Here is a 16,225-nt window from a genome sequence, read left to right as displayed (position 1 = left end):
CGTGTGCCTCTACTGAGTTGCTTTTAAAAGTTTCAGCAAAGATGTAAATATGAAGCTGCCACTACATATAGCTGCCTCTGGCTCTGTGACTAAACTCCTGGTCACTGGCAGATGTGCAACCTCTGGGTATTTGTATTACCACTTCTAACAGTCTGCATGGTGCCTCCGATTTGCTTTATCTTGTGGAACGAGTGAACGGTCACTGGGGCTCCAGTTGAGGCCCTAAACTCATCTATATAACACAAATAAGGCAATTTGGCCAATTTCCTCAAGCATGGGAAGAGTTCATTGTACCTGAAATACTCCTGGCGTGGAAATTGATGCAATTTTTGGGCTAAGTCTTTAAAAATATGCTAGAAAGGCAACTGCACAACTAGCTGTGAAACAAATTAATAGGTAGATTATCAAAACTCTGCTAAAAACTGTATATAGCTTATAAATCTGAGATAAATCTAGAAGCATGTTTCAATTTAATTTATAGACTGAGCAAATTATGGATCAATAACCTATAACCAAAGAACTAAATACATAAATTAAAATTGCTATTAATTTAAAAAAATCTCAATTTTCAAGACTGTATATCCTAAGTTGATTAACTTAAGCTAAGCATTTTAGGAACAGCTTCTTCCCCTCTGCCATCAGATTTCTGATTGGCCCATGAACACTACCTTAATATTTTTCTCTCTTTTCACAAAACTTGATTTTTTAAAAATACTTATTTCCTATTGTAACTATGGTAGTTTTTTAATGTATTGCACCAAACTGCTGCTGTAAAACAACAAATTTCACGATGTACATATTTTTAATTGACGGGGTTTGTGGATTGCATGCTGTAGGTGATAGTATGATGCGTTTATGGTTTCTGCTTGCTGCTGCTTGTTGCTATTTTGTGTGACATTGATTGGGGCAGACTGGCTCTGTAGCCTGCATCAACGAACAACACAATGCTTGACTGAACTGAACTGAGCTAAAGATTCCTTGAGTTTTTTGTTGGCTTTTCCGTTGTTTCATATTCCGTGTTTCTCGCACGGTGTTTTTTGCTGTTTGCACAATTTGTTCTCTGGTGAGACCGCACTTAGAGTATTGTGTTCGATTCTGGTCACCTCATTATAGGAAGGATGTGGAAGCTATGGAGAGGGTGCAGAGGAGATTTACTAGGATGTTGCCTGGTTTGGAGAACAAGTCATAAGAAGCACGGTTAGCAGAGCTGGGACTTTTCTCTTTGTAGTGTAGAAGAATGAGAGGGGGCTTCATAGAGGTCTACAAGATTATGAGAGGCATAGATAGGATGGATAGTCAGTACCTGTTTCCCAGGGCACCAATAGCAAACACCAGAGGGCATATGTACAAAATTAAGGGAGGGAAGTTTTGGGGAGACATCAGGGTTAAGTTTTTTACACAGAGTTGTGAGTGCCTGGAATGACTTGCCAGGGATGGTGGTGGAGGCTAAAACATTAGGGGTATTTAAGAGCCTCTTGGACAGGCACATGGATGAAAGAAAAATGGAGGGTTATGGGGTAGTGTGGGTTTTGTACTTTTTTTTAAGGATTATATGGGTCGGCACAACATGGAGGGCTGAAGGGCCTGTACTGTGCTGTAGTGTTCTGTGGTTCTAAGGTTCTTTTGTTTGTACATTGTTTTTCTTTGAATGGATTTCATGGTTTTCTTTGTTTCGTGGCGGTCTGTGGGAAGAGAGATCTCAGGGTTGTATACTGCAGACATACTTTGATAATAAATGTACTTTGAATCTTTGTCAGTGATTATAAATCTGATTTTCATATGAAATGATAGTGACAAATCCTTTTTATTGGCTTTTCAGAACACTTTTTTTTAATCATTATTTAGGCCCTTTGAAAAATGCAGAAGAAAGATCAACCTGAATGAGTATGTGGAGTCCTGTACCTTTGACCATTGCACTATGAATTCCACCGCTGACTGCAGCAGCCTGGAGACTGCAGCTTTGGCCTGTGCGGGTGCGGGTGTGTGTGTGGACTGGAGGAGTTCTACAAACGGAACGTGTGGTGAGTATCACACAGCTCAGATACTTCAGAACACACATGTACAGATACAGAGGATACACTACAAAAGCAGTGTCTTGAACTTAATTGATCTATAACGGAAATTGCTAAGTCTTTGTGAAGGTATATGGTTTGGAATTTCTCTCAATAAATTTCTAGAGAAGTGGTGAAGAAGATATTAATAGGAACAAAACTGTTATGAATAGATGACTAGTTGTGGTTACATAATCTCCACGAGTACTTTCAGATGAAAATTAACAATAAAGCTGTTAAGGTATGTCTCATCCGGAATTATTTCCAGGTAGTGGACGATTTCCTTCCATGCCGCTCTGACATATTGGGAAGTCATGTACTAGGCAACTAGCAGTGGTTTGCCATTGCCTGGTGAGTTTTGCCAGGAACCAGCTGGATTCAAACTCAGGACCTCTCGCCCCATAATCCAGCGCTGATGCCACTATGCCACCAGCTGGCTCAATAAAGCTGTTTGGACATTGTAAAAGTGGATAGCTTGCTTTGTAACTCCATTCCATGAGATCTAATAGATCTTCTGTAGGTATTTTTCTATGCAGAACCACATGGCTCTCAAATGGTCGTAATACTCAAGAACATAGTTTCTGTAACAGGGTAATAGATGTAACAGCATTGCAAAATTACCCACTTGAATTATTTTCAAAGTATTTGCGTGCATTCTCTCAATCTGCTCCATTAGCTGAGTTGTATCGTACGATGATCTGCTATTCTCTGCCAAAATATTTTTGTGATTTGCAACTTTATTCAGTGTTCACTTCAAACATACAGTTGGCCTTGGTGGATCAGGCTTGGGGCTTGCATAATTCCCTAATACAGCCACTCAAATATATCAGGTACAGTTATTCTACTGAGAATGATTCCTTTGAATGACCAAGAATTAGACACTAAGAATTGCATGGAAATTTGACTGCTCCAACTCTGCATTGTTTTTGTAGCTTTACCATGACATGTTAATGTTGGGGCGGCATGGTAATGTAGTGGTTAGCACAAAGCTTTACAGTGCAAGTGACTGGCATTCAATTCCTTCTGCTGTCTGTAAAAAGCTTGTACGTTCTCTCCGTGAACGCTTGGGTTTCCTCTGGATGCTTCGGTTTCCTCTCACAGTCCAAAAGACGTACCGATTGGTAGCATAATTGGTCATTGTAAACTGTCCCATGATTGGGCTAGGCTTAAATCGGAGGATTGCTAGGTGGATTGGCTCGAAGGGCCAGAAGGGCCTATTCTGCACTGTCACAAACAAACAAACAAACAGATAGATAGATAGATAGATAGCTATTGCAGCTCTTTAGTCCACATCTTGTGTGCTCCATAATGACCCAGCCTTGTTAATGTTGGTATCTTGTTAAATGACATCTTTAGAAATGAATCAGTTACAATTAACACGAGTACTATGTTAAAAACTCTGATGGTTACAGGGTTCCTTTTTTATTACAAGAAGGACGATCATTATTTGTCTGCCTAAGTCCATGTTGGTTCTCAACAATGAAATCCGATTCTCCCCCCCCCCGCCTTATTTCATCACTGTAGCCCTGCTACTTATTCTCTCAGTTGCCCATCAATTCTCTTTGATTCCCTTGCCAGTTACCTACACTAGGAGTATTTAACAGCAGTCAGTTAATCCAACAGTACACTGTAGAGATGTGGGAGAAACCATGAGCACCCAGGGGAACCCATGCAATGACACAGGGAAAAAATGCAAACTTCATGGTCAATTGCTGAGGTCAAGACCGAACCCAGAATGAACTGTCAGGTCAGTGTGCTGCAATCTGACCCTAGTGCTAGCCAGCAACTTAATTTTAATCATACTTATTTCAAAATGTGAAATATTCCAATACTACCAATTTCTATCCTTTCAAGCTACCTGATCATGATTGGTCCTCCAGGTAAAACCATTTAAAAAATAACCAGTGTAACAAAAGTGAAAGTTTTTGTTGGACCAATAGAAATAGCTCTAGGAATGCTTTATCCCTTTGAGACTTGATACTCAGAATCTATTTCTCTGCATTTAATTCTGGATCCATATTGTCTGGGAACCTGTTTTATAAAATCACTCATTAAAGACTTTATATCCTATCTGGGACAAAAGTGGTGAAAGTGAGATTCTAAATTTCTGGAAGATGAACATATGGATTTTATTTTATTTATGTGGACCAGCATATTACCCATCCCTTACTGCCTTCTTGAACAACTACAGACCTTGAAGTGTGGGCATGTTACAATGTGTTAGGGAGCGAGTTCCTGGATTTTGACCCAGTGACACTGAAGGAATGGTGATATCTTTTTGAAGCCAGGATGCAGTATGGGTTGGAAGGCAACTTCCAGGTTGCAGTGTTCCCTTGCTTTTGTCCTTGCAGCTGACAGTGGGTTTGGAAAGTGCAGTCCCAGCGCTCTTGGTGAACTACTATAGAGCATCCAAACTGCTGCTAGATTTTTGCCATCATGACATAATTTGATATTTATATTATACATATAATGTTAATACTTAAATTTCTTTGTACCTTCTCACTGTCAAAATTTGCATATTTGTACTAAAGCAGTTTTCTTTACTACTTAAGAATACAGCTGTGCGCCAGGTTTAGTGTACAAGCCATGCGCAACCAAGAGCGATGACCAATGTGAAAATAAGTAAGTATATTACTAATGTATTACAACCTAAAATTCTCTTCTCATTTATTCTTGGAAGTTAACTGCCAAGAACCAATCAAGTTCTGACATAATAATGTTTAATTAAGACCTTGTCTTGAGTCTCTGGACTACTAAATCATAGACTCTGTTTCTTGTTCCAGTGAGGTGAAAACTGGAGAGAAGTTCAGCACAATTGAGGAAGGCTGTTTCTGTCCAGACGGATTGATTCATTCCAAAGGCAAATTCAAATGCGTTCCCTTTTGTGAAGGTAAGTTTATTTAATTTTCATTCTCAATTGGATCACCACAGTCTTTGTTCAAATCATTAGGCACAGAGGAGATGTCAGGGGTAAGTTTTTTACGCAGAGAGTGGTGAGTGGTGAGTGGTGAGAATGGGCTGCCGGCGGTGATGGTGGAGGCAGAAACAAAAGGGTATTTTAAGAGGCTCCCGGATAAGTACATGGAGCTTAGAAAAATAGAGGGCTATGGGTAAGCCTAGGTAGTTCTAAGGTAAGGACATGTTCGGCACAGCTTTGTGGGCCGAAGGGCCTGTATTGTGCTGTAGGTTTTCTATGTTTCTATGTTTCTAACATCTTGTGTAGGAAATTAAAAAATGACAAATTTTCAGAGCACATGAGGGCTCTTAAAAAAAAAAGTGAGAATTTGTACATTCTTTCATTATCACTGCATCTTTTCAGATAATTATTGAAAAGACCCCATGCTTCTGCCTATCTCCTACCTTATCCTTGAGTACCTCCCTGTAATTCACAATAATATTTACACATTCAGTAGCTCTAATAGATTATATACAAACTAAACAAAATCAAAATTGATAAGCATATACCGTATAATGCCGAAAGATATGTTGCCAGCTACTTCCTGCCATTCTTTACCTTATACAGTCAGTAATGCTGTTTGGTGAAGACACCCTGGAGAAATATTACATATGACTTATTCTCAAAACAGACACCACTGAAGCTGCTGCTAGGAATCTCTTCAGCTGATTTCCCAAATTTCACGACACCTTTACAGCCTGTAGCAACAGAAAATTTCTTTCCTTTCAGGCAATGTACTCTTGATTTGGATTACTATGTATACAGTTATATCAACAGGATGCAAGGGTCTTGAGTTTGGATGCATGGCTGAGTTTGACACATATAGTACATGTGGCATATTGAGCAAAATTCTTTAGTGGCAGAAAGAGGAATGTTGCCCAACCTAATATCAATGTGCACATTAGATTAGATTAGATTAGATTCAATTTTATTGTCATTGTGCCAAGTACAGATACAAAGCCAAATGAAATGCAGTTAGCATCTAACCAGAAATGCAAAGAATAGTGTTATTTACAAAATAACTGCAAATAAGAAGTAAGTGCTACAGCACACAAACATAGGAGTACTGAGACAGCACAATATGGGCGCAATACTGCTTAGCGCTGTAATGTGAGGCTCAGCAGGGTCACAGCCTCAGGGAAGAAACACTTCTGTGCCTGCTGGTGTGGGAACGGAGGCTCCTGTAGCACCTACCGGATGGGAGGAGAGTAAAAAGTCCATGGTTTGGGTGAGATGCATCCTTGATAATGCTTTTCACCCTGCCCAGGCAGCGTTTATGGTAGATGTTCTCAGTGGTGGGCAATTGGGTGCCGATAATCCGCTGGGCAGTTTTCATCACCCACTGGAGTGCTTTGTGGGTGATATAAAGAAAAGGGGCAGTCCTTCTGCCTAACCATTACATGGTTAACTGGCAGGACTCTGAGTGATGTCGGTCGTCAGCTCCCGGTGAATGCCGGTCTTGTGCTGCACTGATGGACTCCTTATGTAATCTAGCAAAATAACAAGAATGTCCTCAGATATCCCTTCACCTGGGCTAGGGAATCTGCCCAGTGGCTCTGGACCAGTTCAATACAGCCCTAGTGAGAAGGAAAAAAATGCCAACTAGGTGTATGATTTAATGGAGTGATTTAAAATATATTTAGTTAAATGGTGTAAATGTCCCTTGGGGTTTCGATTTTGACATTTTAAACAGATAAATTCTGACATATCTTTCATAAGACAATAAGACGGTAAGACGTAGGAGCAGAATCAGGCCATTCAGCCCATCCACTCTGCTCTGCCATAGCTGATCCTATACACCTGCCTTCTTGCCATTTCTTTGATGCCCTGTCCAGTCAGGAAACAATCAATTTTTGCTTAAAATAGACCCATGGTCTTGGCGTCTACAGCTGCCTGTGGCAAAGCATTCCACTCTCTGGCTAAAAAAATTCCAACTTACCTCTGTTCTAAAGGGTCACCCTTCTATTTTGAGGCTGTACCCTCTAGTTCTGGACACTCCCACCACAGGAAACATCCTCTCCACAACAACTTATCTAGTCCTTTCAACAATTGGTAGGTTTCCTTGAGAACCCCCACATTCTTCTAAATTCCGGTGACTGCAGGCCCGAAGCTGCCAAATGCTCCTCATATGTTAACTGCTTTATTCCTGGGATCATCTTCATGAACCTCCTCTGTACTCCCTAAAATGACAATGCATTCTTTCTGAGATAAGGGGCCCAAAACTGTTGGAAATACTCCTACTGTCTTATAAAGCATCAGCATTATCTACTTGGTTTTATATTCTATTCCCCTTGAAATGAATGACAACATTGCATTTACCTTCTTTACCACATATTCAACCTGTAAATTAACCTTCTGGGAGTCTTGCATGAGGACTCCTTAATCCCTTTGCATCTCTGATGTTTGAATTTTCTCCCCATTTAGAAAATAGTTTGCACTTTTGTTCCTTTTACCAAAAAATGCATTATCATACATTTACCAACACTATATTTCATCTGCCACTTTTTTGCCCATTCTTCCAATTTGTCTAAATCCTTCTGCGATTGCTTTTTCAGGATTACCTGCCCCTCCACCTATTTTTGTATCATCTGAAAACTTTGCCACAAAGCCATCAATTCCACTTTCTAAATCACTAACAAACAATGTGAAAAGTAGCGGTCCCAATACTGACCCCTGAGGAACACTACTTGTCACTGGCAGCCAACCAGACAAACTAACGTTTTATTCCCAGTCACTGCCTCCTGCCTGTCAGCCATTCCTCTATCCATGCCAGTATCTTTCCTGTAATGCCATGAGATTTTATCTTGTTAAGCAACCTCATGTGTGGCATTGTATCAAAACCCTTCTGAGAACCTAAGTGAATGACATCCACTGCCTCTCCTTTGTCCACCCTGCTTGTTACTCCTCAAAGAACTCTAACAGATTTGTCAGGCAAGATTTCCCTGTACAGAAACCATGCTGACTTTGACTTATTTTATCATTAGTCTCCAAGTACCCCGAAACCTCATCCTTAATAATAGACGCCAACACTTTCCCAACCACTGAAGTTAGGCTGACTGACCTATGATTTCCTTTCTTTTGCCTTCCTCCTTTCTTAGAGAGTGGAGTGACACTTGCAATCTTCCTGTCCTCCAGGACCATGCTAGAATCAAGTGATTCTTGAAAGATCATAACCGATGCGTCTGCTATCTCTTCAGCGACCATTTTCAAAATTCTGGGATGTAGTCCATCTAGTCCAGATGACTTACACCTCAATACCTTTGAGTATGCATAGCACTTTTTTCCCTTTGTAATTGCAATGGCACTCACAAACCTCTGGCACACTGTTAGTCTCTTCCACAGTGAAAATTGATGCAATGTACTTGTTAAGTTCATCTGCCATTCCTTTCTTCACCCATTACTACCTCACCGGCATCATTTTCCAGTTGTCCAATATCAACTCTCACCTCCCTTTTACTCTTCATATACTGAAAAAGCTTTTAGTATCCTGCTTTATATTATTGGCTGGTCTGCCCTCATATTTTATCTTTTCCCTTCTTACAGCTCTATTTCAATGTCCTTTGTTGGATTTTAAAAAACTTCCCAATCATCCCACTCAGCTTTACTACATGATATGCCTTTTTCTTGGCTTTTATGCAGTCCTTAACTTCCCTTGTTGGCCATGGTTGCCTATCCCTGTCATTTGAGAACTACTTCTTCTGTGGGAAATATCTATTCTGCACCTTGTGAACTATTCCCAGAAACTTCAGCTACCTCTGCTCTATCATCATCCCCATCAGTATCCCCTTGCAACCCACCTGGAGAAGCTCTTCTTTCATGCCTCTGTAATGCCCTTATTGCACTGCAATACTGATACATGTGACTTGTGCTTCACCCTCTCAGATTGCAGTATGAATTCAATCATATTATGATCACTGCCTCCTAAGGGTTTCTGTACATTAAGCTGACTAATAAAATCTGGGTTATTACACAATGCCCAATCTAAGATGGTCTTTCCCCAAGTAGGCTCAAGTACAAGCAGCTCTAAAAAGCCATCTCAACGGCATTCAAAAAATTCTCTCTCTTTTAATCCAACACCAACCTGATTTTCCCAATCCCCTTGCATATTGAAGTCCCCCATTACAATTGTATCATTATCCTTATTGCATGCCTTTTCCAGCATCCTTTGCAATCTCAAACCCACATCTTGGCTACTATTTGGAGGCCTCTATATGATTCCCAAAATGGTTGTTTTACCCTTTCTTAACCTCACCCACAAAAATTCAACATTCTCTGACCTTATGTTACCCGAAGGCAAACACTCAGCAATTCAGGAACAGCCTCTTCCCCTCTGCTATCCGATTCCCAAATGGACATTGAAGCTTTGGATACGACCTCACTTTTTAAATATACAGCATTTCTGTTTTTGCACGTTAAAAAATTCTATTTTAAATATGTAATTGATTTACTTGTTTATTTATTATTATGTTTCATCTTATTTATTTATTTACTTTCTCTGCTAGATTATGTATTGCATTGAACAGCTGTTGCTAGGTTAACAAATTTCACATCACATGCTGGTGATAGTAAACCTGATTCTTATCCTGATTCTCTTTCTAAAGATGTAATTCCATTTTTTACCAGCAGAGCCACACCACCACCTATGCCTTTCTGCCTGTCTTTTCGATACAAAGCATATCTTTTGATATTAAGCTTCCAACCAACATTTTAAGCTGCCTGTGAGCATAGAGTAGCGTCCTCCATGGCAGCCAAAGCCATTCTGAAGACATTGTCAGGCCACTGGGACTGGGAGAAATCTTGAGATATGCTGGCCATACTGGCCACCTGAGGGGATAAATGTAACCCAGCACCATACTGGACAAAACACAGTTCAAATGCAGGTGACCAGTAATCTTGGTCCATTCATTAGTTATGCGACCCACTTCGCTTTGCAGCATCTCTTCTCGGTTGGGAATATTGATCATCTGGCCACAGCAGACATCCAGAAGCCTAGAGCACGATCTATAAATTAGTCTGCCTAATATTCATTGCCATCAGGCAAGCAGGTGGCCCAGAAAAATATCACATCATTATCATTACATAAAAGAAAATGTCTTTTCCATGTGTTAGACAATTACTTAAGTATGCATCTTCAATTGGAGATTAGCCACAATGCAAGAAACAATAAACCAGAGTGTAATTTCAACTCTGATGCTCTTACATTATCCAGAGTTATTGTTTTTTTTACTGCCTGTTAATACATGCATGAAAATGTGTTAACTGTTAGTGGCTCTGGATGTACGACACCAGAAAATCCTACAAAAGTTAGCAGATTCAGCTCAGTACATATGGGTAAAACCCTCCCAACCACTGAGCACATCTACATGATAAGCTGTCATAGAAAAGCAACATCCATCATCAGAGATCATTAATACCCAGGCCATGCTGTTTTCTTGCTGCTGCCAACAGGAAGGTGGTAAAGGAACCTTGGGACTCCCATCACCAGTTTCAATAACAGTTACTACCACTCAACCATCAGGCTCTTGAATGAAAGGGGGTAACTACACTCATCTGTTGAGATGTTCCCACAACCAACGATCTCACTTTAAGGACTCTTTATCTTGTTATTTCATGTTCTCATTATTTATCGCTATCTATTTATATTTACATTTGCACAGTTTGTTGTCTTCTATGCTCTACTTGAACTTTCACTGAGCCTGTTTGTGGTTACTGGTCTATAGATTTTCTGAGTACACCCGCAGGAAAAAGAATCTCAGTGTTGTATGTAGTGACCCATATGTACACTGATAATAAAATATACTTTGAACCTTGAACATTGTATGCCAGTGAAACTGAAACTGAAACTCAGTTCCATTCCTTCAATCAAGAATGAGTATTTAGGCAATCAGTTCTTAACGACTAATTGAAGATCTCAGGCTGTTCATTGGCAGGTAATTTAAAATCAAATTTGCTGTGAAGATACTGTGAAGGGCATGGATATGTTGCATATGTGTTAATAATCAATTCTCTTGGCTTTCCTGCAGTTTGTCATGACTATTCAGGACAGCCAAGAAAGGTGAGTGTCCAAATAAGTTTACACCGGTAAGAGATCAGGAAATAATTCAGATTTTTAATAGTCATCTTTTGAGGTCTGGTCTGTAAAAAAAAAAGACCAGTAATGAAAAAACAATTAAAGATTGAATAAATTTCTAGTAAATGAATGTTACATACTCTACTGTTTGAGAATAGATATAGACTCACTTTCTGGGACTCTGCAGCTCAAGTTCTTTGTATTTATTGTTTATTTCTGTTTATTATTTGCACGAGTTATTCTCTTTTGCTCATTCATGTTTGTCCAGTTTTATGATGAATGTTTTTTCATGGGTTCATAAGTTCATAAGATATGAGACCAGAATTAAGCCATTTGGCCCATCAAGTCTGCTCTGCCATTTCATCATGGCTGATCCAATTTTCCTCTCAGCCCCAGTCTCCTGTCTTCTCCCTGTATCCACTCATGCCCTGACCAGTCAAGAATCTATCAAACTCTGCCTTAAATACACAAAGACTTGGCCTCCACAGTTGCCTGTGACAAAGAATCCTACAGATTCACCACTCAACATAAAAAGAATCAGTCCCAGAACAGACCACTGTGGAACGTCACTAGTCACTGATAGCTAGTCAGAAAAGGCTCCCTTTGTTCGCACTCGTTGCCTCCTGCCGATCAACCACTGCTTTATCCAGGCTAGTATCTTTCCTGTAAGACCATGGGTTCATAACTTGTTGAGTAGCCTCATGTCAAGCAGCACTTTACTGTGTTTTTTTTTGTCTTGTTGGTGCTTGCAAGATGATGAATCTCAAGGTTGTATATGGTATATATACATTGATAATAAATTTACACCATTTGAACTTTGATATAAACAGCCACAATTATTTTGATTTTCTACTCAAGTCAAAACTTGGCATTGACAATAACATGGATTGATCAGGTCTTGAAAATGATACATTACCACTCAGAAATCACACCTTAACTCTCTGTTAGTAACATTGTTCTACTTGTTAACATAGAAGAAAGTGGAATTAAGGGAAACCGGAGAGGTGATATCAAAAAGTATTCCTTCTTGAAGCTAAGCATGTTGGTCATCTTTTCTCCTGACAATAACCTACCAAGAACAATATTAGAAGCAACCTGATTGCAAATTCCTAGATACATTCATATTAGATAAATTTAATAAGGCAAAAGCAAATTATTACAAACACTTCAGTTAATTAAGAGCAATTCAGAACATTAAAACATTAAAAACATTAGAACATTAAAAAGTATCTTAGCAAGAAAACCTTTGCTTTGCTTCCTCATTTACAAATGTAGAATTCCCAATGCAGTTTTCATGTTCTGTATCGCTATCGGCCAAAACATGAGTTTCTTTAAATGGAAAAACGTAGTTGGAATTTTTTTATCTTGGTAACATGCACTAAATGCATTTTAAATACAAGAACTTCTGTGGATGCTGGAAATCCAAAGAAACACACACAAAATGCTGGAGGAACTCAGCAGTTCCAGCAGCATCTATGGAAATAACATTTCGGGGCGAGATCCTCCTTCAGGACTGGGGAAGAGTCTGGCCTCTTACCTCTTCTCACTAGCCTATCACCTCTCCCTGGTTCACCCCTTCTTTCCCTTTCACCTATAGTCCACTCTCTTCTCCTATCTGATTCCTTCCTGTCCAGCTTTTTACCTTTCCAACCCACCATAGCTTCACCTATCACCTTTTAGGTACTCTCCTTCCTCCCCCCCCACCGCCTACTATTTTATTCAAGCATCTTCCCCCTTCATCTCCAGTCCTGAAGAAGAGTCTTGGCCTGAAACATCTACTCTTATTCATTTTCGTGGATGCCGCCTGACGTGCTGAGTTCTTACAGCATTTAGTGTGTGTTATTCAAATGCATTATATATGTGAGATTTGGGTATTGCAATTTCAGCTGGTAATTCCAGCTGAATGTAGTGACTTTACTATGCCACTGTAGATTTCATTTACAACGTTCAATCGAGGAAGAATTTCATTGCCACTATATTTTATCCGAGTTCAGTCTGAGGTTGTTTACAACCTTCCAGCCTTCTTCCCACAATGACAGAGGGGCACTGACATGTGGAGGAATTCCAAGAAAATGATCCTGGTCCTCTGCTAAAACACTTTTCTGGATCCAGAGAAACCTGGTAGCCAGCTGTATATTAGCTGCCCCATACAGGAGCACTGAATACAGTAGATGACCCCAGCAGGCTCATGGGTGAAGTGTCACCTCACCTGGAAGGACTTTTTTGGAGCCCTGGATAGTTGTAAGGGAGGAGGTGTAGGGGCAGGTGTAGCACTTGTTCCACTTGCTAGGATAAGTGCCAGGATGGTGATCAGTGAGGAGGGAAGAATGAACAAGGGAGTTGCATAGGGAGCGATCCCTGTGAAAGGCAGAAAGTGGGAGAGGGAAAGAATGCTTGGTGGTGGGATCCCGCTGGGGATGGCAGTAGTTATAGAGAATTATGTGCTGGATACAGAGGCTGGTAAGGTGGTAGTTAAGGATGTGGAACGCTAGCCCTGGTGTGGCAGAGGGAAGATGGGGTGAGGGCAGTTGTGCACAAAATAGAAGAGATGCAGGTGAGGGCAGCATTGATGGTGGATGAAGGGAAGCCCCTTTCATTGAAGAAGGAGTATATCTCTTTAGTTCTGGAATGAAAAGCCTCATCCTAAGAGCAGATGCAGTGGAAATGGAGGAATTGAGAGAAAGGGATCACATTTTTACAAGTAACATGGTGGGAAGAGGTACAGTCCAGGTAGCTGTGAGAATCAGCGTTTTTTATAAAAGATACCAGCAGATAAGGTGTCTCCAGAGAAAGAGACAGAGAAATCAAGAGAGGGGAGGGAGGTATTAGAAATGGACTAGGTAAATTTGAGGACAGGGTGGAAGTTGGAAGCAAAGCTGATGAAGTCGACAAGCTCCACATGGGTTCAGGAAGCAGCACCAATGCAGTCATCGATGTAGTGTGGAAAAGTTGGGGAGTGATACCAGTGTAGGCTTCGATCATAGACTGTTCCATGTGGCTGACAAAAAGGCAGGCATAGCTGGGACCAATGTGAGTGCCCATGGCTGCACCTTTGGTTTGAAGGAAGTGGGAGGATTTGAAGGAGAAATTATTGAGAGTGAAGACCAGTACTGCCAGCCAGAGGACAGTGGTGAAGGTGTAGTCTTTTGGGGTCTTGTACTGCATCCTGAGCTCCCAGTATGGCCTGCATACCTATGAGACCTGGTGTAGATTGGGAGACTACTTTGCCAAGCACTTACTCTCCATCCACCAGAAAGAGCAGGATCTCCTAGTGGCCACCCGTTCTAATTCTATTTCCCATTCCCATTCCGACATGTCAGTCCATGGCCTCTTCTACTACCGCAATAAGGTCACACTCAGGTCGGAGGCGCAACACCTTATATACCATCTGGGTAGCCTCCAACCTGATGGCATGAACATCGATTTCTCAAATTTCTGGTAATGGCCCCCCTCCCCTTCACAATTTTCCATTCCCATTTCCCTCTCTCACTTTATCTCCTTACCTAACCATCACTTCCCTCTGGTGCTCCTCCCCCTTTTCTTTCTTCCATGGCTTTTTGACCTCTCTGATCAGATTCCCCCTTCTCCAGCCCTTTATCTCTTTCACCAATCAATTTGTCAGCACTTTACCTCACCTCTCCCCCTCCCCAGTTTCACCTATCACCTACCACCTTCTATTTCTTCCTCCCCTCCCCTCACCTCCCTATTCTGACTTCTTATCTTTTATCTCCAGTCCTGATGAAGAGTTTCAGCCCAAAACGTTGATTGCTTACTCTTATCCATAGATGCTGCCTGGCCTGCTGAGTACCTCCAGCATTTTGTGTGTGTTGCCTGTACTTTTCTCTGAATCTAATTTGTGTTCAGACCATGGTGGAGAAAATTTAGGGCTCATAATATTTTTACATTTAATCAAGCACAAAGTTTACTCCCTAAGTTTTCTGGGTGATATTTTATTACATTTTTACTGTAGTGAGACCATAAAAGCAATTTATTTTTCCCACCAACATTGAGATAAAAGAGTCGGACATGGTGTATTTTAATAGCAATGAAATACCCAGCATGTAATCTTACTGACTTGGTTTTGTTTTCAGGATGGTGATACATGGAATGATCCGAACGATCCATGCATTTCCTATTCATGTACTCAGTACGGAGTTTTAATCAATAACAGGTCTTGCACTCAGGATGAAACCTGCCCTGAGGTAAGTGGGAGAACTGCTGACATAAGACAGGGCAGATGCTGGAACCTGGAGCAGCACACAATCTGCTGGAAGAACACAGTGGGCCAAGCAGCATCGCTGGGAGGAAAGAAATGCCAACGTTTTGAGCTGAAACCCTGAGAGTGGAGAGGCCAGATGGTCAGCGTAGAGGGGATGGGGTGTCAAAATCGACTCCAAGGTGATTGGTGAACTGAGCAGGGACTTAAAATGACAGGCAGATAGGGGCTGGAGTTGGAAGACTGTTAACAATGAAAACGATGGAAATAAGAGAAAGCAACAGGTGGAGCGAGGTGGGAAGAAGGGAGAGTGACAGTAGGCGAAAGCTGCTGGAGGGAGATGAGCAAGAACACCAGTGAATTCTGACAAGCAAAGAAACTGAAAATGGGAACCATTAGAGGAAAAGGCAGAGTTGAATGGCATTGGAACCAGGTAGGTCATGCTGGTGGGGGGAGGGGTGGGCAGTGTGAAGTTGGTGGATGGAAGAGGGAGGAGGGGACTAAGTAAGGTGAAGGAGGGCCTGGGGGTACAATGTTGGGGTAAAAAAATGGGTGAAGTGAGGATCAAAAAGAGAGGGTGGGGGGGGGGGGTCCTCCCATATTTGTCCCCTTTCTCCATTCCTGATGCTGGGTTTCGGCCGGAAATGTTGACATTTTTTTCCTGCCACCAATGCTGTAAAGTTGTTACAGCAGATCGTGCGAGCTGATGTTCATTATAAGCACGTCAACCTCAGTAAGACAAAGAATGAACCCTATTTGAATCAACTATGGGTGTAGTGTTTAATAATAACCTAAGCATTTTAAATCTAATTATTTCTATTCATAAGTCTACAAATTAATAAAAGCAGATGCCATACCTCATTTTTTTGAATCTCATAAATATATCACATCTGATGGGATTAATTTATTTTAGAAAGTATGATATAACTTTT

General features: G+C 40.9%; 1 protein-coding gene across 2 annotated transcripts in view; it reads left to right on the top strand.

Annotated features, from left to right (window-relative positions):
• LOC140738656 (mucin-6-like) overlaps window positions 1-16,225 on the top strand; it is a 133,111-nt gene that overhangs the window by 109,185 nt on the left and 7,701 nt on the right. For both annotated transcript variants that reach the window (XM_073066276.1, XM_073066274.1), the window contains 5 exons: window positions 1,846-2,021; window positions 4,604-4,673; window positions 4,835-4,941; window positions 11,031-11,062; window positions 15,169-15,279. In XM_073066276.1, the coding sequence (XP_072922377.1) occupies window positions 1,846-2,021; window positions 4,604-4,673; window positions 4,835-4,941; window positions 11,031-11,062; window positions 15,169-15,279 (496 nt within the window). The remainder of the gene's footprint in view (window positions 1-1,845; window positions 2,022-4,603; window positions 4,674-4,834; window positions 4,942-11,030; window positions 11,063-15,168; window positions 15,280-16,225) is intronic.

This window comes from Hemitrygon akajei, chromosome 14 (assembly GCF_048418815.1).
Source record: "Hemitrygon akajei chromosome 14, sHemAka1.3, whole genome shotgun sequence".
Taxonomy (NCBI): Eukaryota; Metazoa; Chordata; class Chondrichthyes; order Myliobatiformes; family Dasyatidae; genus Hemitrygon; species Hemitrygon akajei.
This window is presented reverse-complemented; position numbering and strand designations above follow the sequence as displayed.